Source organism: Poecile atricapillus, chromosome 6, assembly GCF_030490865.1.
Source record: "Poecile atricapillus isolate bPoeAtr1 chromosome 6, bPoeAtr1.hap1, whole genome shotgun sequence".
Lineage (NCBI taxonomy): Eukaryota > Metazoa > Chordata > Aves > Passeriformes > Paridae > Poecile > Poecile atricapillus.
Window position 1 is genome coordinate 35,108,866 of NC_081254.1, and position 25,710 is coordinate 35,134,575.

General features: G+C 47.5%; 2 protein-coding genes across 3 annotated transcripts in view; both read right to left on the reverse strand.

Annotated features, from left to right (window-relative positions):
- FAM53B (family with sequence similarity 53 member B) overlaps positions 1-9,630 on the reverse strand; it is a 44,635-nt gene extending 35,005 nt beyond the window's left edge. Inside the window, exon 1 of one of the 2 annotated variants that reach the window (XM_058842025.1) lies at positions 9,509-9,630. The gene's annotated coding sequence lies outside the window, so the exon portion shown is untranslated. The remainder of the gene's footprint in view (positions 1-9,508) is intronic. The other variant, XM_058842024.1, reaches the window with a different exon arrangement.
- Positions 9,631-18,115: 8,485 nt separating this feature from the next.
- EEF1AKMT2 (EEF1A lysine methyltransferase 2) lies at positions 18,116-25,294 on the reverse strand. The gene is made up of 6 exons (XM_058841379.1): positions 25,203-25,294; positions 24,282-24,347; positions 23,646-23,760; positions 20,414-20,521; positions 19,354-19,570; positions 18,116-18,595 (listed from the first exon to the last, which is right to left on the reverse strand). Exons 1-6 carry the CDS (start codon positions 25,256-25,258, stop codon positions 18,468-18,470), a joined length of 690 nt encoding a protein of 229 aa, XP_058697362.1. The 5' UTR covers positions 25,259-25,294; the 3' UTR covers positions 18,116-18,467.
- Positions 25,295-25,710: the final 416 nt, after the last annotated feature.

Here is a 25,710-nt window from a genome sequence, read left to right on the forward strand (position 1 = left end):
AGAACCTTCCAAAACTTGAAATTATCTCCCTTGAACTCAGCAGGCAGTATTAAAAGAATTTCAGAAGCTTTCAGTGGACGGTGTCTGTGCCCACACAGGGTGACACACGTGCCTGCTGCCACCTGCACACCCTACACTGTTTGCATTAGACCAAAGTACTTTGCCTCTTGGGCAGGCTCTGGGGGTTCATTCCTCAGCTGAGAAACGGCTTTCAAAGAGCTCCTGAAAGATGAACCTGGAGCCTTTATTAATCCTCCTAGTGACCAAAAGGCACTTTTCCCTGCTGTTTGTCCCTCTGTTGCCATCAACACCAGCAAGGGGAAGGCACAGTGTAGGGAGGGAAGGAGCCTTCCAGGGCCAGGACACCTTTGCCCACATTGCCACCTCCATGTCTCTGTAAATTTCCGAGCCCTGCATCTTCCATAAATCTCTTCAAGGAACGAGCAGCCAAACATCTGTGAGTTGTCTGAATTAGCGTGAATTTGGCAGACTGAACAGCAAACTCGCGTCGCCCCGCAGCCTTCGCGTCTCTTGTTTTCCTCGGGTTCATTTAATACACAACAATCTGTTACCAGAAGATGGTTCCTACGTGCAGGGGCTGCCAAGGAGCCGGCTTTGATGGCTCTGGTGGAGATGGGGGAATGTGTGATGAGCAGAGTCTTCTTGGTGCAGCAGGGCAAGGACAGGACGGGCTGCAGCCACCCTGCCTCCCCCAGTGACCGTCCACCACGTGGCAAAAGTTATCTCTGATGTCAGAGCCATCCTGGTGCAGCCAAAGCCAGAGGTGATTTTGGGAAGCTTCAAGGAGGAACAGAGCAGAGTGTGGGATAAGCAGGAGGAGATGCTGACAACAGTCAAGGATGTCCTCCTGCAGCATCATCCCGGCCGGGATGGCTGTGCCGCATCCAGATGGAGAAATCGGGCTCTGCCAGGGTTATTCACAGCCGTGAGCAGAGCCCTGGGCAGGGGCATCCCTGATCCTGAGCAAACTGGGGGGTTCCCACTGCTGTTGGGCAGCACGAGGCCCAGGCATGCTGTGAAGGCACTGCCAACACCCAGCCACAGCACACCAGGCTGATGCTGTGATGGGGAACAGCACCGGAGGCTTCACCTTCCCTCAAAGGAAGTCTTTTGCTACGAGGGAAAAGTCAAAGCAAACACCCACTCACCGTGTTTACCCACCTAAATCAAAGCCAAAGCAGCACTGAAACGTGCCCGACAGCATTTCCACAGAGTCATTCATGGAGAGTTTGGACTTGGCTTTTAGCTGGTGTTTTTAATATCGCAGGGAGACGCTTGCGAGGCTGGAATAATATGGAATCTGTTGCTGTAACACGCTCTCGGCTCCTGCGAGGTGTCAGCAGCACGTAGAGCCCAAACCTTCTGCAGGTTTGGCTCCATCAGGGGATCCCTGAGGGCCAGCACTGAGATGCTTCCCATGGGGAACAGCTCCAGCAAGCCCGAGGCACCACTGCCCCAAAGCAAGGTACCCTGCCAGGGGATCGCCCAGCTGGAGAAATAATACCCACAGAGGAGAATTTTCCCAGAACTGGGATGCTTTTTCCCTGGAGATACCCCTGATCCCCATGGAGTAAGGCAGGATGAGCTCCACTGTGGCTTAGCAGCCATAAAAGCCCAGATTTTGCAGCCTGTCTCAGAGGTGAGGAAAATTTTAAAAAAAGTAAGTGGAAATGCAAACAGCCCCTGATTTTATTTGGGCTGGCAGGAGCACAGTCCTGTCCTGCGCTCCTCAAGCTCATTTATGACAGCATGAATAAGCAGTAATAAAGGGGAAAAAGAAATTAAAAATCTGTATTTTCCAGCCCATAGATCTCCATCTCTGGATAGTCTCCATATATCCCTCTTTCTCTCATGCCATGAGTGAAAATCAGGAGAGAAAAAGATTCCCCTGTGCCACAGAAAGGGGAAGCCCAAAGGACAGAGGGGTGAAGCACAAAGCCCACTCCTGAAGCAGCATCCCAAGGAGAAGTGACCTAAATGCTGCATCCCACCCCAGCTCCAAAGCTGCCAGGAAGGGAATCACGCCAGGTATTCTGTCAGTGCACAAACATGAATGATTGCCCAGGACAAATAGGGCAGCAAAAACGTCCACCTTCATCACATGGAAAAAACATGTATCAACTTGCAACCCTAATGAGCGAAGGAATTAATGAATCCTGGAATTTGTAAACCATTTTGAAGTCCCTAAAATAATGCCAGCACCTTAAATGAATGAGACTGTGAGTTAAACAGCAGGTTCTGTTAGAAAACAAGATACAGATAGATTTTTATAGATAGATTTTTATAGGTATTAAGGACAATAAGAAGTTGCACTGACAGTAACAGAAAGAATGGTGGAAACATTAGTCGGGATGCAGAAGAGGAATAGACAATATAAATATTACTGTCCTGAGCAGAAAGGAAAACAACACAGTCATATTTGTCAGGAGTAACCTGGGATGATATTAAACAGCAGGCACTAAATATAGATCCTTCTTAAACAACAGCTCCAAATAAATTTACACCTTCAGTTTTCTAAGATCATGCCAAAAAGTCTTCTGAGCCATCACCACTGATGGTCCCTGAGGACTGGCACGAGCCAGCCTGGTAAATGTGGTGGGTGAGACCTCGAGCCCAGCAAGGCTCTGGTTTCAGTGCAAGGTCAGGGAGTCAGGAATCACAATTACAACACCAAGGAAAGAGCTCTCCCCTCACCTGAAGGCTTTGTGCAGCTGAAAGGGAGCGCTGGTACAACACACCTCATTAAATTGCACAGAAGTGGATGACAGCTACTGATAACACTTCACTGGCACATCTCAAACAGACCTGCAAAGGAGCTGCTGACACTGGCTGCAACAGAAACTGCACTGCCACCCCATGCCATGCAATATTTCTGGCAGTAACTGGGAGGGAAAGAGGAAAACCAGTGCTGTGTGACTTGAGCCCAGCAAAGTGCTAAATACGGAGAACAGCGTGGTAATACAGAACGGAGAGAAGCAACCAGCACAGCTGGTTACAGAAATGTTAAGATACACCCAAAAAATCTAAATTGCTTAAAACCACTCACCTCAAAGGCAGGAGCATGTGCCCAGGCTGCTGCATGGTGCAGTAGATTAGCCAGGCATGCAGGGATATGTGCTCAGGCTGGATGAATTTGGGGTCTCTGGGAGGAGAAGGGAGGGTACAGCCTCTGTGCTCTGTGCCTCTGCGGGCACCTGGAGCCTCTTCCCACCTCCAGCCAAGGTCTGGAGGGGGCTCCAGGAGTAACTGGGGGGCTTCAAGACACAGGTACAGTACGAGACTGGGGGAATGTGGAGTGCTGAGGATGACCTGGCTGCCTCAGAGAGGGCAGGAGAAGCTGAGCAGGTCCCTCAGAGGCAGCAGACCAGTGGTGGGAGCCCTCCCAGCACGGCAGGAAGCTGGAGCTATACAGATCCAGAGCAAGGGCAAAGTGCAATTTTCTCCTGAACAACACAGACAATAACCATTGCAGTAAACTACAGCACCACAAATGACTGCACAAGGCTCTCAGACAGTGCTACAGCTTTATCTCTGCACTGGGGGCCTTTCTAAAAGACACTGAATCATAGAATCATTAGGTCAGAAAAGACCTTTAAGACCACTGAGTCCAAGCTCTAGCAAGAACTAACTCTGAATATTACTAAACATGGTGATGCACAGAGCAGTCCCAGCAGCAGGGCTCTTCTGGCTCGCTGCCCTGCACCCCAAGTGAGCTGTTGCACCCCCCATGTCCCAGGGAGGGATGTGCAGGGATCAGGAGGGTGGACAAACAGAGCAGCTCCTCCACAGGCTGGCCTGGCTCTTGCCCAGCTCCTCTTGAAGCTGCCACCTTTATGTTGTGTCATGGGGTTCACAGGACAGGCACAGGGAGGGCATGGACAGCACAACCCATCCCACTGCAGAGCTGAAAATTCTTCTTTAAATGAAGTTTCAAATACCTACATCTGAAACCTCCACGGGAAAAGTAATTTCTACCAACAACACAAACCACGCACAACCGAAAATGTGGGTGAGAGTTTCTAGATGAAACATTTACATTTTGGCAATGTGCAGCTTCATTAACCACAATGCTTTCACTCTGAGAAGCACCATCCACTGCACTGTATTTCATTTATAACACAGCTGATAGACCAATAATCACAGAATGGCCTGGACTGGAAGGGACCTTAAAGAGCACCTCATTCTAACCCCCTGCCACTATCCCAGGCTGCTCCAAGTCCTGTCCAACCTGGCCTTGGAACTTCCAGAGATCCAGGGACAGCCTTTTCTAGACTTTTCTCTTTTTTTTTTCTGTTTTTCTGAGTTAACAGAGCGTCTACAAACCCAAAAATGGATGTTTTGAATGCTTTCTGTATCTTTATAATTATAATGGCTCTTCAGCTATGGCACACAATTGTAGCTTTTGGCACCTAGTTCATAATATTAAAACTTGTCTTTTCAAAAATATTATACAATATTCATTTGTACCAGCTGGGACAAAAAAACCCCAAAGCACTTGGTAACAAGGATAATAATATATACACTTGAAGTAATTTCATAGCATTGACAATTATTGCCCAGCACACCAGAAGGCTGCTCTCAGTAAGGTTAAGGCAAGCACAGAAACACAAAAAAATCACAGTTATTGTGACTTTCCTACATCACTTGAAATGAGAAATGACCAGTTCCACTTGGCCTAACTGTGCTGCCAGGCTGTCCTTACCAGAGAAGACCAGTTGTCTGCATTAATTCCTTTTCCTTATAATTAGCATTTCCCATTGGTGCAGAATAGTGATGATGGCACTTGTACAACTGGGGCAGACGAGCACGAAGGCTTGTCTGGGGTCACTGCAAGAGCTGTCATGGGGTAAAGGACAAAAAAATAATCATAAATGCAAATAAATAACACATTTTAACTCATGCCCTTGGCTTTAGGAGCAGGGTGAGGGGTGAGTCTCTTGAGCCCCTGGTTCAGACCAGTCACTGAGACCAAAGCCAGTCACTGATGCACCTCAGCAGCCTCATCCTTCTGCACCACCACCTCGCCTAGCCCTGCTTCTCCTCAGCCATCCAAAGAACTGCTGGTCCTTCCTTTCAGGGGCTGGTTTGGAGCAGAGAGAGGGAGAGCAGGTTTTCCAGCTGCTGGATCAAAGCTTGCCAGATCCCATTTTTCACAAACCCTAGGAGACGTGAGGATTTGTAAGCACGAAACGGCCGCGAAGTCAAACTCCTCTTTCACCACGGCCCCATACCTACCGCACAGCCAGCCCTGAGCCCTGGCTGCTGAAAGCAAAAGCTATGGCCAGGAGCCACAAATATAGGGAATGATGTAGCCCAAGGGATGCTTCAAATGGACTACAGAGGAGTGACACCAATGATGCTGCTATATTTAATCCTCTAAAAGCAAAAACCATGACCAAGTCTCCCTTGGGTACACTTTTAGGGGGGGAGGTACAGAAACTCAATGCACCAGAACAGATTTTTTTGCACTCACTCAACCAGTTCTTAAAATATTACTCAAATGAAGTGATTACTGAGCCAAACTCGCCTGGTACTTCCCACCCATCCGTGCAGGGATCCACAGCACGCAGTGCTGGGAGCAGCCACGCTTCACACAGGGTTTGGTGCTGCTCCTCCAGGTCAGTCTAATGCAGTTTACTCCTCCCTGGATTTCAAAGAAACTTCTAACATACCAAATCTCATTTATCTTACACAGCATATGTCAGATGCATAAGATGCAATATCACTCATATCCAATGCCACAGGCTACAAAACTCAGGGATAAACCACCTGAAGCCAGGAGAAATTCTGGCTGGAAATTAACTGCACCACCACACGTCTTAATTTTCAATCCCCCCCTCACCTGTTGATGACTAAAGACCCACACATCCACAGCCTGTACTGAGATGCACCATCCCAGTGAGGTTTCAGAAACAGGCTCTTGCTTGAGAATTTTTGTCTCTCTAAAGGCAGCCAGCTCAGAAAAGTTTGGAAAAATCAAACAGCCCATGGATCTGCTCTCTCCAGTTCCCTGTAGCAGAGCCAGGTTCTGCATTGCTGCTCTACAGAAATCTCTGGGTCGTGGGCAGCCAGGCTGGCACAGAGTGTGACCTTGGAAAAGTCCTTTTTCACAATTACACACGGCCACTGCCCGCAGGGAGACTTGTGGGCAGAACCAGAGCTCCAGGGCTCAGGTCTGCCAGTGGCCTGACAGCTTCCAAGGAATTTGCAGAAGGTCTCATCCCTAAAGGAAGTGGTGGCACTCATCCCATGAGATGCTGGGGATCGGGGACAGGAGATTCCCCAGCGGGGAGCAGCCCATAGGCTTCATGACCGGGCAGGCTGGCAGGCACAGAGGAGGAGCATGGTGGAAAATTCCCTCCTCCTCACCCAATTAGTTTATATTTAGCTCTCTGAGGAGCAGGCTGTTGTTTTGGTGATATTTTTGCCCAGCCCCACAAGGACCCCTGCAATGGGAACTGTGGCTCCCACCACACGTGAGCCCCACGGCAGTCACAGCCCTCTGCTGCTCGGCAGACCTGCTTTTTTTTTTTTAGTTTTGTTTCCCCGAGTCAGCAGGCTTGCTTCCTCTTCCTCCTCCTCCCATTTTGGGAGAGAAAGGAGCAGAAAACGTCAGGCAAGAAGAGAGCTTGCTTGAGCAGCTGCAGGGGAGCCACATGCCAGCTCCTCTGCTCCCCTGGTCCCCCATGGCCACAGGAATAAAACTTATCTTTCTGAAGGTGTTTTCACTCTAGGAGAGAGTTTTGGTGAGTGCAGATCTGACACAAAGGCTTTCCTTGCCCTCTCCCTCCCCTGGGATGTGGGAAGGAGACTTGACCCTGCCAGGCTGAGCATCTCTGGCACCTCGCCCCAGCCTGTTGGTCCAAAGTCTGCCCTGCCACAGATTAATGTTCATTAGCACTATTTCCCAGCAACATCATTTGACAAACCACGTGACACGGGAGGGGGAAGGGGACAAAACCAAAATCACCCTTTCAGCTTGGGGTGTCCTCTTTTCCATCAGAGATTTTACAAGGCAAGTGCAAACCACCTCCATCCTGACAAATAAAAGAAAAATTCTATGCAACATTAGAAGAAAGAAAAAAAGGAAGAAGACTCTCAAACCACACAGCTGTCATTTGAGAAATCAGAAGTCAAGCAGCAATAATAAATAGAAAAGTGGGATAAAGCTCATTCCTCTCCCCACCCACCAGGACACAGCCCATGGTGTCAGTTCTGCACACAAATACAGGTGTTTTGGCAAAAAGTTGTGTATCTTGTTCTGCCTATACTTTTGCTGAAAGTGAAGCAAGCCTTTGCTACTATGAAAAAAAAAAACAAATTGCATATAATTAACCAATGCAGACTTGGGGATTTATATTGGTATATGTTTGCCTATTTGCATGTGTGCATATTTATACATATGTATTTATTTATGCAGGTATCCATAGCTGAAAATTAATCTACATTGGTGTTGGCTCTGTCCCACCGTCTGCTCAATCTCCATATACAAAAATCTGGATCTCACTCTCACAAATCAATTATCCACTGAACTGATTTGCACAGATTTTCTATGCAAAGTTTTGCATTTACAGCAAAAGGCCATCTGCTTTCTATAACCACTGTGGTTCCTGGACACCTCGGCCCTGTGCAGAGCTGGAAGTCACAGAAGTTCCCCTCCCTTCTCTGGGTTGAAGCTGGAAGTGAGAAAGTCTGGAGCCAGGGATTCAGCAGCAAAACCTCCGGCACGCGTGGCCGTGCTCCACGTGGCTGTGCTTGGCAGGGTGTCCTTCCCTCCTCCCAAGTGGAGAGAAGGAAGCAATTCCACGGCAGGTTGTTTTGGCTGGGTTTTTTTCCCCCACTTTTGGAAGCAAGGAGGCTGAATGCTTCTCCTGATAAAGTGCCTCCAGCCCTAATCCTGCCCCCCTGAGCACCGCCGTGCCAGGGCTGGGTGTGACACACCCACCACCGCAAGCATCCTCAGGCTCCACAGGACTTTCAAAAATGAAGAAATAAATCAGAATCTCACTTCAAACCCGCACCGAGCCACGAGAGGAAAGGACAGAGCAAACCGCTCTGAAATTCAGGTTTTTTACTATCACTGTAATTAATCTGTTTCATGACCCACCCCAAATATTTTCTCTAGAAACATTATCTACACTGTTTTGTGGGTTCTTTATTTCTTTTTCCATCCCTCAGCCAAGCCCTGGTAAATATTTCTGCCCACGACAGAGGCAGGCCAAGGGAATCTGGGCTTTGTGATGGCAGCAGCATCTCCTGCGCTCAGAGATACCCGACACTGGGCAGAGATGCTCACAGCCCTCCGTATTTTTACTGGATTATCGCAAAACTCTGCTACCTCTGCAATTTGTAAGTAGTTTTTAATCTGTCAAAATAGACTTTTAGTATTGCTTGAGGATTCAAAAGGAAAATATGCACATCTGGTTTCAATCGCCAACTGAAGTTTCATCTATCAGCCTATTTCATAACAAATTACGCTTACTCTTCACTCCAGAGGATTTCCTAAGGAGGGGATGAGCTGCCAAGGTACACCAGCGTCTGTGGAGACCGCACGGCAGCGGCACAACTCAGTGACAGGCACCGCGCTGTGGCAAACTCTCTCTGCGTCAAGTAAATGAAAATTATTGAGGAAAAGCTCCTTTCCTGTGAAATCTCTGCGTTCAGCTGTATGAGAAACCTTCACGTCCCTTAAAACCTGATCAACCTGACGTCACTGAATGGAGAAACAAGACTTACAGGCTTTCTAGGACAGCCCCACTGCCAGGGCACTTCACGCAGCAAGGCGCTGCTGTGTCCCATGGCAGCAGTGTCGGGGGCTGGAGACACCCCTGGGACCGGCCCGTCCCCTTCTCCTGCTGCCCTCAGACACTTCACACGTGCCAGGGGTGGAATCCGAGGCACGGCACGATGGGAAGTGCGAGCTGGCCCCGGGTGAGCCGGAGAGCATCTCTGCGGGGATGCTCAGCCACGGCTGCCCTGGGCTGCAGCCCCCTGAGCCCGACCCGGGGAGTTTTGAGCCCGACGGCACCCGAGTTTCAGCCCCCCGGAGCAGCAGTCTCGGCCCGGAGAAAGGAATGCACGTGTTGATCCTTTCGCAGGAAATAATTCCAGTGGCAAAGGCAGAGGACTCGGAGCGGGTGAGGACCGCTCGCCAAACTCCGGAGAGCCGCCCATCCCCGCACGTCGGGCTCAGCATCCCGCACCCCCCCGCCGCTCCGGACACGCATCCCACCGCTCCCCGCTCCGCCCGGGCGGCTCCTCCGCGGTTCCCCCGCTCATCCCGGGGCGGGGTGAGACCCGACGGCACAAAGGCGGACATCCCCAGCCCGCTCCGCGGGGATGCGGTGGCGGCGGGGGGTACCACCGTCCTACCCCATCCCCTCCGAGCCGCCCCGTCCCCGGGCAGGGCGCACCGCCGCCCTTTGTCCGCTCCCCCCCGGCACCCCCCGGGGCGGCACGGCCCCGCAGCGCTGCGGGCATCGCTTACCGAGCGCTTCCCGCGGTGGCGGCGGAGCGGCCCGGCCGGGCCGGCTGTGGGCGCCGCTCCGACCGCGCTCCGCTGCCGCCGCCGCCGCCGTGCTGCGGGCGGGGCGGGCGGAGGGAGGGAGCGAGGAGGAGGAGGAGGAGGAGGAGGAGGAGAAGGAGGAGGAGGAGGAGGAAATGTGCTTGTCACTTCCTGAGCGGAGCCAACGCCGGCAGAGCCCGGCCCGCACCTGCGGAGCGCCCGCCCCGAGGAGCCGCGCACCCGAGCGCTCGCTGCGAGGGGAGGCGGGGGAGACCCTCGGCTGCGGCCCCGAATGGGCATCCCCGGGGTTAAACATCGCCAAACAGAGACTGTGGGGGTGGGGGGAAAGTCCAAAAATAATAAGAAAGGGGGATTCGGGCAGCGGTGAGGCGCTGCCCCGCGGACTGGAGCAGGCAGCGCTGCCCCGGCATCAGCGCCCGCACACGGCCCCCAGCCCGGGATGCTGCGGGTGCGGCTCGCGTGGGGCTCCGCGGCCCTTTCGGAGGCCGAGAGTGACTCCTGGTGGCACGGCCGGCCCGGGAGGAGCAGGAGAGCTGGACTCACCAGCAGCTCGTTGAAGAGACCCGGCAAGAATTAGCGCTGAAGTTTTGGCACATCACAGATAGACACCACCCGCCCCTGTACCCACCAGTGAATAAAAACACCACTCCTTAATTTTTCTCTATTTTTCGTAGAACCTTTGACTGGTTTGGGTTGGAAAGGACCTTTAAATATCATGTAGTTCTACACCCCTGCCATGGGCAGGGACAATTTCCCCTGTCCCAGGCTGCTCCAAGCACCATCCAACCTGGCCTTGGGCACTTCCAGGGATCCAGGGGCAGCCACAGCTGCTCTGGGCACCTGTGCCAGGGCCTGCCCACCCTGCCAGGGAACAATTCCTTCCCAATATCCCACCTAACCCTGCCTTCTGTCAGTTTAAAGCTGTTCCCCCTTGTCCTGTCAGTCCAGCCCTTTGTCCCAAGTCCCTCCTCAGTTCCCTTGAAGCCTGTTTATGAAGGGGCCATGAGTCTCTGCAGTACTGAGGGGTAAATCTGCTGGGCTTCACGTGGGAATGGCTTTTAGCAGCCCTGAGCTCTCAGTGACATTTTCCATCCACGCAGGCTGCACCGAGCACAGCACGCGGGCTCCTTCCGAGAGCGAGCCTAACGAGCGAACAAGGAAACTACATGACAGCTAAAAGGAAGATTTAGGGCTCATTACAAAACAGAGCCCAAACATTAATCTTAAACATATGTGAGCAGACAGCACAGATGTCATCAGGAATGAATCTGGGGCTGAATTTCATCCACCCAGCTGGATGGCCGGGCACGGTGCTGGGGATGGCGTGTAGGGACAAGTAAGGGACAAGTAAGGGACAAGTAAGGGACAAGTAAGGGAAAAGTAAGGGACAAGTAAGGGTGTGAATGGCAAGAGAAGCTGCAGCTGTGAACTCAGCAGTGCTCCTGGTGTGCTGCCCTGCTGCTGCACAGCCCAGGACAACAAATTACTGTCAAGGAAGACTTATCAGTTATTACTTAATGCAGTGAAGAAGTAAGAGGGAAGCAAACAGAAGTAGCAGACACTTAACAAGGGAGCAGCTCCCACCAACACAGTAAGGGCTGATCTCAACAAAAGTGGCTCCGTGCTCAGTACACATAAAATTAAGCAGGAGTGGCCAGTCTGAGTGGGCGATGAACAGGGAGAAGGGTTTGATGATGTGAAGGGGCTTTTGCATCATGTTCCTCCATCCCACTCAGTATTTGCTTTTCTTATCACGTGTTGAGACTGGTAGCAATAAAACACTTGCTAACTCCTTTTCCAGAACTTCGGGAATCAAGTCTGAAAATGTTTTTTTATGGTTTCCCAGTGGAATATTTCAGCAATAAAGCTCAGGGCGTAATTGAATCCATTCCCGTGGCAGCCTTGGGCTCCAAGACTCAAGCAGAAAGTTGTTTTCTGTCTGCTTCTGCAGCTCACTCCAAACCCAGCATTTTCTGCCTCTCATCCTCTGTGCTTCCCAACAGATGAGCTGGCTGTGGAGAATTCCCAGCATGTTGAAAGCCTGCTGCTGAAGCAAAACCTGTTTTCCACAAACAGTATTTTCAGTAATGTTGTTCAAACAACTGGCTGTCCATAGGCCCTTGTTCTGGGCAGTGCTTTTTCCCTTTGTCAGAAGCAGGGGAAAAAAATAAATAACTTTCAAGCTTTAAAGAACTGGCCAAGAGAGTCTTCATGGACAGAAAATTCATTCAGTTCATTTGTGAGCTGATTTAATTTGTGTTTTTGTCTCATGTGTCGGTGCCTTTCCTACCCACTGACTGGGAGCAATCCTGGTGGGGATGGAAACTGTGGATAGGAAAAAATCTAATGATCCCCATGGTCCTTCTGAAGGGATTCTGGGGTCCAAGTCATTAAGACATGTTGATGTAGCTGTGCTAAGCCCTGTGGATAGACAGCATTTCCTTCACTTCCAGTACACAGGATCTGGCTGCAGTTACAGCCTTCTTTCCACACAGCCTTTCCAACGCTTCGCTGTCTGCTCCAGTTTGTTGTTATTCAAGTCATATGCACCAAGGTTACCAATCATTTCAGAAGCTTGTCCCTCTCACAAGGACTCTGCGTGGTCCTTCTGAGCACCTGAACCATCCCAGTTATTTATGGGTCTATCCTCCTGCTTCTCCTGCCAGGTAAAGAACACAGGTAAGGGACTTGTCCAGGGCCAGAGTCAGAGTGTCCCAGTCACAGGCTGCTGTCCCAGTCACAGGCTGATGGCCCAGTCACCCAGCTGTGCTGGGTACCACATACTCACAGGGACAGGTTGGCTCCACCAAAGGTCTGCAGGAACACAGAATGGAGACCAGCTTCAGAGCCACCCTCCAGTTTCAGGGGAAATCCTCAAATTCACAAAGTCCTAATAACAGCAAGTGGAAGTATTTTTAAAAAATATTTCATGCCCAGGGAATGAGCATATCTCTGTAATATGATCAATGTGCTCTGTGTCAGAAAGCACCTGAATTACAGATACCCTAAACAGGTGAAGCATTGCTGTGCAGAGGGCTGAGATGAGGAGTGTAGTGTCTGACTACAGTTGGCATATGATGGGATTTCCACCAAACTTAAAAATCCCTTTTTCATGTCACAGGCCATTTGCTGCACACATGCAAGAGCTTTGTATTCGCTGCCTCCCTCCCTGCCTTGGCAGAGGGTGTGACACCTGATCTGGGTGCCCCAGACTGGGAGCAATGGAAACATTGATGGATAAAATAAATAGGCCATGAAATACATATGTGAGCCTGAATGTGCTTATCACTTTGTCAGCCACATTTGGGTCTGAATTGGCTTAAGATAAGCCCAAAGTTATTTGTCCGTCATCCAAAAGCCCGAGGCAGCTGCAGACATGCCCCAAAGCATCACCCTACCTTGGATAAGCAGCAGTGCAGCACCCATGGAACTGAGGAGCCCTGGGGTAAGGCAGCAGCTAATTGCTACTGAAAATTGGGGTGAAAGGTCCTTCTGCTTGAATTTCAGTTCTCAGCCCTATCAACAGCCAGAATTTCTTGATATATGCACACTGTCCTCACCTCTACCTGACACATGACACTGTCCATACACACCTGGCTGCTGCAGTGACTGCTGAGGTTTGTGTCTGTTCCCTCACTGGGCTCTATTAGCTCTGGTTCTCCAGCACGGGCTTGTGCACTTGTGATTACCCAGAATTGATGTGTTACCTGGCAGCAGCTGGTTCGCCTGACAGCACTCAGCTTAATTTCCAGTAACACAGAACTGGGCTCATTTCAAGCTATACTGTTACCTAACAAATGGAAATTAAGCCGCAGGTTGGCTTTTCCCTTATTTGTGTTAAACAAAACACGCCAGCGTTCCTTTTCCTCCTTTGTCTGGAGGCTATAACACCTCATCCCCTTTCACTCAAAGCCCTTGGTAGCCATTAATTGCTCCTCAATTTAGCTGCTACCACAAGGGTTAGGTCATGCTCAACCTACTTGCAGCCAAAGCAAGGGATAGAGGCGAGCACCACCCATTCAGCCAGAGCAGGTAATGCTGTGCAGGGCAGCCTCCCCCTCCTCTTATCCCAGAAAAGGCAGCAAGCAACAGGAATTCAAAGGCAGATCTCTTTATGGCTTTGCAAAGCCCTGGCCCAATTATTTTCTTTGTGCTCTCCACATATTTTACAGGAGATGATCCCATACGTTAAAATGCTTGGAGGGCCTATAAAATAAAGCAGTTATTGTTGCAGCAAGCCATGTTCTCCACCTCTCGGCATGCCAAGAGCAGGGAAGCAATCCTAGTGCCAAAACACTGAAAATTTTGCTGTATGTTGCTAAATACCACACTTAAAGATTTCGTCTGGTATGAAATAACATAAAATTTGGCAATCTTATACCAGGCACCCTGGCTCACAGCAGAACAGACATAGCAGAGTATATGCACAGGCAGATTTTCCTCACAATGGCTACAGTGCTGCCAGTGCATTCCTGGAATGTAGAAATACATGGAAGCCACTGTCAGCAGTGAAGAGAAGCATGCTGTGCCTAATGCACCAGAAAAGCTATTCAAGAACTCATCCTTACATAAAAATAACTCCAAGGAGGCCGTGTCAGCTCAGCTTTGTGGCTTCACAGGTATCTGTTTGCTGTGCCCGGCACACCTGGCCTCACCCTGCACTCCTGGGTATAAACCCAGGGGTTCCAAGTGAGGGATTTCAGTTCATCCCCTCATTTACCCATTCATTTGACTCTTTGGGCTCACAGATTCCACAGCCAGTGCAGAACTGAAATAATTTTGATACAAATTGTATGAGAGAACATTGTTTGCTCTCCAGAGAATCACACCTGATGTGTGGTGGGACATGCACTTCCTCACCCAGGTATAATGAGCTCTCTGCTGTAAACAGCAGGTTTAAAACCCCAAATATCTGAAAGTTCCTTTTTAACATTGGTTGTAAAAGTACAAAACAAACAAACAAACAAACAAACAAAACCCAGCAACCCTGAATCTCCTTTGTTACAGGTGTTAAATGCCTCAAATCCTATGATACAATCAGGGCAGCTGGCTATTCCCAGTTTTCAGAAGTGGTGTTGCAACAGTGGGTTTGAGTTCAAGAAGGTGAGCCCATAATGCAAACAGCTATTTCAGCCTCAATAATGCTTCACAATGATGCTCTCAATAATGATTTGCAGGAATATTCTCCTGATGGGACAGAGAGCCTGTAATCACATGCTGCATCACTGCTGGCCCTGTCTGGAAAAGCAGCTGCCATAATTCTGTTGGTGTTTCTGATGTAACCCAACAGCTCTTAAAAAACAGTTGTAGCTCCCAGAAATTCTTCGTGTTACACCACAAAATTATACTGAGTTTCCAGAACAGAATATTAATTTCATATCTTCTAAGCCTTCAAAAAAAAAAGAAAAATCAACGTTTATAAAAACAGCCTATGGACAGCACTGCAGGCCAGGCTGGGGAGGGTTTGGAGTAATTTGGTTTACTGAAAGGTGTCCCAGCCCATGGTAGGGGGTTTGGGATGAGATGGTTTTTAAAGTCCATTCCAACCCAAATCATTCTGGGATTCTGTGACTATTCCTGCTCCTTAAAGACCCATCAAATGAACATGCCTCTCTTGCAGATAACAAGCTGGTCACCAAAAGGGAAGTCAAGGAGTAAGGAAACATTATCCTTCCCTCTGAATTTTCTGTGTTCATTCAGTTGTGCCACGATTTTCATGTCTGGTATCTCTCACTTTTTAATCCCTATAAAAATGATTACAGGAATACTTATTTCAAGAAAGTACTGTGATGCTGAAAGGGCAAAGGCTTTTTGTCTTGAGAATCCATTTACCTCACACTCTAGCAGAGTCCCATGTGTAGAAACTCTCCTAGAACAGACATCTCCAATCAATAATTATTTCATAAATATTGCTTGTTCACCTCTCTCAGATATTTCACCCTGACAATTCAGTTCTGTGATAAGCCCCATAAAATTCCAGTGTCAAATGCTCCAAACTCTTTCAGTAGCACAAACCCTGCAATGAATTCAATGGCCTCTCCCAGTAAATGCCTCAAAAGAGAATCCCTAGACACAGTTTTCTTGGCAATAGGAGGTATCAGGAGCCAGGTTTGAGCTGTGCCAAGCACAGATGTTGGTGGAGGTGCTTTGTCTGGGCTTAGGCACTAAACACCATCCTCAGTCTTCCATGAATAAAAGGTCAGTCCTGAGAGAATTTCATCCTTCAGCATGCTGTCAATGAAGCAGGGAACACAAACCCTTTCTGTTCTGCCCACGTTCTATGCAAAACCACTCCAGGAAGGTTTGCCAGCTCCGCAGCATCATCCAGCCTAAACTCGGTCCTGCAGGAACAGCCTGTGGGCTCAGCCACCTCTGGGATCTCTGGAAGATGCTAGTTTTACTACCCACAAACCTCATATTTGACAGTGAAATCACAGACAAAGTTTTCAGATAGCAAAACAATAGGAGTAAAACGTGTTTCAAATGCTGCATTTATTCTCCTGCATTTAGTCTGGCCTTGCAGCTGGAACCAAGAGTCACACAGCTGTGGAGTCATGAAGATTCCAGCCTTCAGGAACTATCACGGAGCACTCCCCCAACTTCCAGCAGAGACTTGCTCCTCCTAAATCACTGCTTATTCCCCTGCCTCTTTTTCTAAGTTTTTTTCACTGAAATGCATCAACATTTAGAGATCACACCACCAAGAACCTCCTGCCAACACGAACTGCCCCAAATCAAGGACAGTCTTGGACAAATCATTTCCAAATCCTCGTAGCCAAAAATACCCCACTGCCTACATCAGTATCTGAGCAGCTACCTAGACTTCATTATCCAGAAAATGCCAGGTTTCCAACAGAGCAGATTTTAAATAGTAAGCCTTTGGTTACCGTTGCCTTAAAACAAAGCTCCTAAAACATGTTTTACAAGCATTTTTCCTGCTCTCCAGTGACACCTGGAAGTGCTTGGGACTGAAGGAATATGCAAACTACACATCTGATGCAGAAATCCTTATTTTCAGGCAATTTTAAGAAGCTTATTTTCTTAGCTTTACAAGTTACATAAAAATACTACCCAGAGAATAAAAACTAATAATACTCAATTCTGTGAAGAGGAAAAAACAATCCTTGCCCAGATCCTTAGATATCTTGTGGAGTAGGAATCTATGGTTAAATTCCATCTAATTGATTAAAAGAAAATCCATGACAGCTCTGATTTTATTTTCATTCCATGATTAAATACACATCATGCCTTCATTAGCAAAAATTACAGATGGGAATAAAACAGATGCCCAAAACACATCCTGCCAGAGTCCTTGAAAATTAAAATTTCCTTGAATTAACTCTACCTGATGCCAAAAATGTCACAGGCTTTTTACTGAGGCCGTTATCAGTAGTGTACTTTGAATCCTTTGTACTACTATGCTAAAAAAATCCTCTGTTTGGATTCCAAGTTACATTTCCTAGCATTCCAGCTGGCTGCTGGGCAGGGGCAGAACACAGGACTACAACAGTTACCCAAATGCTAACGAGCCCTTGGTTTTGGCACTCAGGTTAGAACCCAAGTCTGACCAAATATGCAAAGAATTATTCTGGGACTGAATTTTTTCAGCACTGCTGATAAACCATTTTCCCAACTGAATATATTTCATTTTGCAAAAAAGATGCAGCCGTAGGATTTCTATCTTAAAGACATCAACAGATGGGTCATGGAGGGAGGACTCACCACTGTGCAAAATAATGCCTTGATTGCTGTCCTGGGAAAGGACTGGAAGTATTTATTGACCCTTAAAGATCTCCTGAGCCCTGGGAACGAGGAGAAGTGTGGAAAGTAGGAGAAGCAATTCCCTGATAAGCAAACATGACCTTGCCTGTGAAACAAAACCTGATTGCCTAAGAGGGCCTCCTTGATGTTTGAAAGAACAAGTTTATTGTCACCTGCAAATGTGTTTGTCGAGGCATGAAGAAATCTCATTTTCCTGCCTTTCAAGTAACAGCAATATTCTGAGATTACAAAACAGAAGAAATGAAGGCAACGAAATTGAGCAAAAGGATTGCACACAGAAGTTTAATATATATATATACATATATGTAAAAAAAAGGAACAAGGAATGGATAGTTACGCTTTGAATTCTTTTGGATTTATGCAGTTAAAATCCATCCTGAGAAATTCACTGGAAAACTTCTTGTCATTGTGGCTCTGAAGACATTCCTATATAGCAGGTTAATAATGAAGGAGGCATATGTCACACACCAGAGGCTGCAACATCACACCTTTATGTATTCATGAGGTCAGGGAAAGGAACTGACCAGGCATGAACACACTCGGGAAAGGGAGACTTAAAAACACTCCCGCTGTGGGAAAAGAGCTGAGCTACTTCAGAGCAGACAAAATTATGATCTGAAAACCTTGGAAAATCTGAATTTAAAGTACCAACTGGTCCTTTTTTGAAAGTGCTGTGGATTTTGTATTCATTTCCCTCCTTAACAGCTACCCTCGTGTTCATTAAAGATCCAGCAGTTACATTGCAAAAGCTTGTTCCCCACTCCACTGCACAACAGAGAAATGAGATTTTTGCTTTGTAGGATACCTTTACCTCTACAGGTCACTGCTTACCAGCACAGAAACTAAATATCAGATAATCTTTATGTTTCAAACACAAATATAACTCAGTAATATTGTCTCTGTACTTAGCACATTTGACTTCCTACTCACTTACAAACTTGCAGCTTCCCTAAAACAAGTAAGGTTGTAGCAAGGACACAATTTATGGGCAAATTATGCAAAGCTGAAATGTTTCTAGGGCAATGTTTTATAGTCCCTTAGAGCTCCATACATAGTATTTTACTGTGCACTCGAAAAGCATTTATTTACACACGTGTCTGAGGTTTTCTGTCAGGTTTAAAGTTCAGACTTTTCTCATCTAATCTAATTTGTCCAAGATGGATGGCCTCACTTTTTTCCTTTGGAAAACCAATGCTGTTACACTGTTTCCAATTCTTCCTCCAAAGCAAAACTTGGGTGTTGGCAGCTCCTCCAGAATTTCAAATCCTGCCAGACAGAAATTGAAATGCTTTTATTAGAAGGAAGTCGTTTTATTTGCCTCTTGGATAACCCTTTGCAAACCATTCTTTATTCGTCTGGAAAACTCGCAGTTAATCTGGGAGTTTATAGGACTGTATTGTTACACTGCATCACTGCTTTATACAGCTGAAACTCTTCCATGGATAATAAAATTCCTAGCTGGCTGACTTGCACAAATTAACAGCAGAAAAGATGAGAACTTGCCAGTAATTCTGGTTCCCCAGAAGGGGTGGTTGTTTCAGATCCACACTGAGTTTCAAGTCTCAGGCATGAGATTCAGGACCTGACTGGCATGTAAAAATAAACCTCCTAAATGGATCAAAAGGGCAGCTGGGGAAGTGACAGAGAAGGTCACAGACTTGCCAGTTCCCCTAAACATGGGGTAACAATGTTACCCCAATTTCGGAGCAATCAATGGGTGAACTGGGTCTAGTAATCAAGGATCCAAAAAATATCAGCTGGCCACACACACTTTCCCAGGGTAATTAGACCAAAATTCCCAACCTCCAAAGTGTCAGGAAACCTGTCCTCCCTTGGCACTGGCAAACACAGGAGCTGTAATTCCCGAGGAAAACAGAGGGAAGACAGGCTGGAGCATTTACTAATCACTTCACCTCCTCTAATCCTGAGCTGGGAAAGTCAATATGCTAACACACACATTAAAATTCCCTCATCCCTTCCTTCAGCAACCCCACGTTGGCAGAGGGCTCTGTTCAGCTGCTTACCTTCTCTGAACTCGTTCAGCAGCTCCTCCTTGGTCCAGTTGCAAGAGGTGATGAGGAAGAAGCCCTCTGGTTTCAGCACCCTGCACAGGGATCCCACGTACAGCTTCCGCTTCCCCACCGCGTCACTGGGGTCGAGGCTTATGGCATCAAAAGTCCCCTTGTCAATGCAAATGTCAAAGCCTGACAGCTCAGCTGAGGGTGCCAGGAAGTCTTCTACCTAAACCAGAAGTCTGCAGCTGTGAGAACAATCTTCTACTTGGCAGCTCCTGAATCTTTAATGCAAAGCAAGACTTTAGGATACCAAGGTTCAATCCTGACAATGGGTGTGCCCAGGAAAGGGTAGCTCACAGTGCCATGCCAGCTTCATTCTTCTCTACACATTGTGTGATGATCTATTTGCTGTAATCTAAAGCTCAAACTAACACACTTGAAGCTCATTCTTTAAATCATTATTTGTACTTTGATCCCTGCCATGTGCTAGGCACTGCACAAATGCAGGAGAACAGACAGAGCCTGCCACAAAGAGATTTTACAGACACACAGGAGCAGAGACATCACACAGGTACAGAGCAGATGGGTAGAACAGCACAGCAGAGAGCTCAGAATGACAGGCAGCCACAGAATCTCAGCGTGGCTGAGGCTGGAAGGGACCTTTGGAAGTCATCTGCACCTACCCCTGCTCCAGCAAGGCCTCTCAGCCTTCCTGCTGTTCAGCTACTGGTAGGGATTCTATCACTTAAGGATTTCTTCCTCTACCTCAAGTTTGAAATTCACAATGTAGCAGCTAAAATACAGAACTTGCCACTTGGTAAACCACTACTCTGCTGCCTGTTCCAAGCAGGGAAATCTTGTTAGCCCTAATGACTGGTACAAACAAAAAACAAATAACGATCAAAAATCTTCCCGTAAACAGATTTATTTGGGTAGAGTTCTCTCACAAATAGATCTCAAAAGACATCATTCATTTAGTACACTGAGTAGATCTGAATATCAATTAGGTTGTTTAATCTTGGGCTCAATTGCTTTCTATTTCCTCAATTGCCTTTCTCTCAAGACTTACCTTTAATTTAATGTTAGACATCCCTTCTTTCTCTCTTACTTTTTCTGAAAGCTGTATTGCAGAAGGTGAATAATCAATCCCTGTGAGATTTGTGTAGCCAGACTTTGCCTAGACAGAAGCAGAGAATCTTAATCAGTGTGCTAGCAATTGTTTTTATCCAGCCAGTACATTCCCTACAACCCATCTGATCTCTCCTCCTCTTAATAACAGGGAAAAAACACAACTCACCTTTTATTCATTTTTATACCTGTTACCATTATAAGAGCTCAATAGCTGATTGAGCTGAAATAACTTTATTCTGCCCAAAAAACCTCACCAAAAGAACTGATGACTGAAAGCTGGTTTATGTCAAGTGGAAAACTGAGCACAACTGTGAAAAGTAACACCCTGGAGTGGAACAGGCTCTCTTATCTGCACCAAAAGTAACTTAGAAACCAGGAATTTTCAGTAATGACATGTGACAGATGCTTCAAAATAAGGGAAAAAACCTCTCTGACATGTAACATTGGAAACTGTGCAATTACTTAGCTTATAACCCAAAATTTAAGAGCCAAAAGATGTAATACATTGCTCTAGGACAGAAATCCACTGCAAAATCACACGTTTTTCTAATTATTCATGCTAATTTCTATTTGAATACAACTATTTGCATGCTGCCAGGTGTCTGTATCAGCAATTTTCAGGCAGGTTATGCACCACATATAATAGCATACAGAGGCTTTGTTAATCTAAGTTTGTTGGAGATAAGGATAACTCAGCTCAGGGAACTCAGTGAGATCCCAGCAACCCTTTGGCAAAGCAGGTGGGCTCCTGGCATCAGCTGGAGCTGGGCACGTGGGAGGGGAGCAGAGGGACACACGTCCTTGCTCTGAGGTGGAAGCTGAAGGGACCAGCTCAGGGTAGAAGCTCAGGGTATCCCATGTGTCAGGGGGTTTGGCAAGATCCAAACCTGATGGAAGGGCTCTGATCTGCTGGCCAGCTGCAGGCTGTCACAGCAGAGACAGGGAGGAGGCTGGGGTTTGGAAAAACACATGGAGTGGTGTTAAGCATCCAGCTGCCTGTCTGCTTGTTCCAGAGGCTGACACCTCAACTGCCAGGAAAACGATGAGGAGTTTCCACAACTGTCCTTCCTCCTTGCAGCAGCCCCCCAGGCCTGAGCTCGGTGCTAACCAGCTGTTCTGAACTGAGGGCTAATTGCAGCTGAACACAAAGACACTGTTGTTTGCATGGGATGGAGAACATTTATTGCTCAGGCTCCTGCCCACGTTCCTCCCCGGAGCAAAGCAGGCTTCCTCAGATGCCTGTGCTGAAGGTTTGGGGGTGGAGGAGTAGTTCCCACAACAGCTCCTCTGTTTGCAAAGGAAAGGCTTGAGTCACTTCAGGGAGTTCCCATTCACTCCTCTAGTCTCGGGGGCAGAGAAGGAAGGTTTGGAGATAAACAACATTAAATGCTGCAGAACCTGTAGGGCCTGACTGCGACAGGAAGGGATCCTTCGCTTGTGCCAAACGTGACCACGCTGCACCCTGCAGCTGGCCTGCTGCCCTGGAGGTGATTTTACTGCTGCTGCTCCTTGAAGAAGCAGATTGAAGAGCAGGAGTTTGGAACATCATCAGCTCTGCCCTGTATTTAGGGCTGACACCACACTCAGCTGAACACTCTGCACTTGAGATGTTCCTCAATATTGGCGGCTCCCACGTCACTTATAAAAATAAGAGGCCAGAGCTCCCTGTGGCAGAAAGGCTTGCTCAGAAGAGCTGGAATTTTTGAAAGGCACAAGAATTATGTCACGAATCGAAGCTACCAGATCCCTGAAGTTCACAGGGGTAGGAGCACAGCCTACTAAACATATAAAAACAGCAAGGGGTGCCAGTTATGTGATATTTATGTACCCTCAAGTAGTATCCTTGCAGAGAGCTGCTGCTAATGTCCTCTGTGACTGAGATTTTTCCAGTATTGCCATTTTTATCCCATGGTGGAGTCCAACTCCAGTGGCAGAACAGTCCTACAGCAGCTGCCAAAAGAATTCCAACTTGATTTCCAAGCCTTGCAGCTAACACACAAAAAAAATTGCTTTTACATCAACTATGCAAGTGAGATCCTGAATTATTTAGCAAAAATAAACAAGGTAATTTTTAAAGCCACTTTTCAAGAGGGAACTGGACTGAAAATTTCCTATGAAGGAAACCACAGTACTGTGAGGTGCCTAATGTAAGGGAAGAGGGTGCTCTCACAGGAGTTAATAGTTTTTAAAAGCTCTCAGGCTGTCATTTTCCCATAGTATGTATGGAAAATCAGTTTCCTGTTTGAAAGCGAAGTCTTGAAAATTGAAGTCTTACAAATAAGATTTTTCTGTTGGGTACTTCAACCATGATAGAGCTGTCACTGCACTCAACAATCACCATTATCAGGCTAATTTCTCTTAGTGAGATGAGCGATTTCTGCTTTTGGTGACATAAATTTTCCTGTGCTGTGGTGTAGCAGCCAGTCTCCATAAAGGCTTCAAAATCTTCTAAAATCATAGTCTATGTTAAAAGAAAAATTTCACCTCAAACCTGACTTTGCCTTTCAGTCCTTCCAATTCCTACAGGAACTAATGGAGCCAATGAGGAATGCAAAACAACAGAAGCTGTGGCAATATTACAAATAATAAAATGATCCCCTTTCTTTACCAACTCCCCTGCAGTATTACACCAAAAAAAATCAATTAAAAATAGGAAAAAAAATACTGGAACTCCTGAACATTTTGTGCACAACATAAACATCATAACACTCCAGAGCATACCCCATCAGATTTCCCACCCTGACAGAAATGGACACTCCTTTAAAAGAAGTGTTAACAACTTTTTAAGTTATTTACATTAAAGCCCTTGGGTCTACCTACTTTTTTAGATCAATAATGAGCGTTATTATGAGAACTGAGTGCAGAGAAAGGTCTGGTTTTGTACATGAGGGTACTTTGTGAATTAGTCAATTTCCTTATCTGGGGGAGTTTACACAACATCGGGAAGAAATGCAGTTTTAAATGTGGGGAAATAGGAAAGTAAAGTTAAAACAAGGGATGCTCAGGCGGATTGATTCAGAGAAATACTTCAGATTTTGAAGCCTGAAGTATTGACAGGTTTTGCTTTTCACACAGGTTACAGTTCCCCATGATTACCACTGCCACTTGTCAGAACTGTATTTAAACTGCTTTGGTTCTGCATAAAAAACACACAAACTAAGAATACCAACCAATTCAACCAGTAAAACACCGTTCCCAGTCCCAATGTCAAGCACAGAGCTGTCAAAGGGGACCTTGTGCTTTTCCAACCACCTGATTAAGCGCACCATGCTTTCTTCTCCAAACCTGGAAAAAACAAGGGTTCAGGTAATTAAACCAGAAAAAAAAAAGTGCAAAAGGTACAGCAAGCTTATTTCATCCATCACTCACTCCAGCTTTTGCAAAACCCTTTTTACTGTTACTAAAATAAAAGCTGCCATAGCTCATATTCCATGTTCGCTTTGTTCAGATGAAAATTAATCCTGCAGCCTTAAAATTCACTGAAACACTGGGAGGTGAAAACATTCATGTATTTAAAAAGGAAGCAGCAAGGGAACTTGTGTAGCTAAACCTGAGCTCAGGGATAAAAAGCAAATTTATCAGTAACATACACCTCAATTACCAGCTCAATTTCTATGTAATGACACTTGTCCAAGTGCAGCTGAGCAATCTTCACTGTGAAATCGGGCAAGAGAGGAACTGCTGGTTTCAATGGTAAAACTCCCCATCATTTTGTCAGCAACTCATCGAATTGCTGGCTGTGGTTTTGCAATGTCTTTTACGGTACAGAAACAACAGAAACACTCTGCAGCAGTTATTTTATTTACCAGATTTCCCCGGTATCTCCAATGTCTTGAAAAGTTTGCAGTTCTCTTTCGTACGCAGCATCCCAGCTGGAGTCAGGGGGAGGAAAGGAGAGGATGTCATAATTAATACTGGGAAATATTTAGATTAAAGAGGGATGGGAAGAAAAATTGAAAGATAGATTTAGGCTAGATATTTGGAAGAAATTGAATGTGAGGGTGGTGAGGCACCAGTCCTCAGCATAAGGAAAACATAAACACGCAGGAGAGAGTCCAGGGAAAGTCTGGAAATGCTCCAAGGGCTGGAGCCAGGCTGGGAGAGCGGGGGCTGAATTCACCTGGAGAAAAAACTCCAGGGAGAACTCAGAGCCTGTTCCAGTGTGTAAAGGGGCTCCAGAAGAGCTGGAGAGGGACTGGGGACAAGGGATGGAGGGACAGGACACAGGGAATGGCTGCCAGTGCCAGAGGACAGGGTTAGATGGGATATTGGGAAGGAATTGTTCCCTGGGAGGGTGGGGAGACCCCAGCACATGGTGCTCAGAAAAGCTGTGGTTATCCCTGTAGGTGTCCAAGGCCAGGCTGGACATTGGTGCTGGAGCAGCTGGGACAGGGGAAGGTGTCCCTGCCATGGCAGGGGTGGAATGAGATGGGCTTTAAGCTCCCTTCCAACCCAAACCATTCCATGGTTCCATGAGAGGCTGAGAAGGCTCTATGCTCTGCTTACCAGTGCCACTTTACAGAATCACAGATTCTCTAAACAAAACAAATAATACACAAACCAGAGACCGCTTTGTGTAGAGAGGGGACCTTAAAGACCTTTCATTTCCACTCCCCGCGCCGCGGGCAGCCTCCCCTTCCACAGCGCGGGTGGCTGCGAGCCCCGTCCCTCCCGTGCCCGCCCCCGGCGGGGCACACCCGGTGCCCGGCCCGTGCCCCGGCACTCACTGCTCCCTGGTGCCCAGCACCGAGGGGCTGAAGGGCTCGTCCCCGGCCAGCGCCATGCCCGGCCCGCCCCGGAACCAGCGAGCGCTGAGGGCGGAGCGGCCGCCGCCGCTCCCGGCCGGGAGGACCCGGGCTCGGTGATCCGACCCTGAGGGGGGCACGGCGCGCTCGGAACCCTGGCGTGTTTTCTGATCTTCTCCAATCTAAATTCCCGTCCTGGGAGTGTCCAAGGCCGGGTTGGATGGGGCGTGCAGCGACCCGGTCTGTGCGAGGTGTCGCTGCCCATGGCAGGGGTTGTAAGTAAATGGTCTTTAAGGTCCCTTCCAGTTCAAACCGGCCCGTCATTCGATGAAAATCAGCGCAATATTTAAAATAACTGTTTATTCTTTTCAATACTTATTCGTTGCAAATGTCACAGACGTTATTGCTGTTACAAGGTTTATTGCAAGGTGTTTTAATAATAAGAGTGATAAACGGCACTGCTGCACAGTTGCCTCCTGTACAGCTCCGT

Excerpts from the sequence above, each read along its gene's own strand:
- EEF1AKMT2 (XM_058841379.1), bottom strand. The coding sequence starts at position 25,258 with ATGGCGCTGGCCGGGGACGAGCCCTTCAGCCCCTCGGTGCTGGGCACC. Across the intron at positions 23,761-24,281 it reads GGAGATACCGGGGAAATCTG|GTTTGGAGAAGAAAGCATGG; the intron begins GTAAATAAAATA and ends TGTTTTTTCCAG. Across the intron at positions 20,522-23,645 it reads GTGTTTTACTGGTTGAATTG|GCAAAGTCTGGCTACACAAA; the intron begins GTTGGTATTCTT and ends GCTTCTGTCTAG.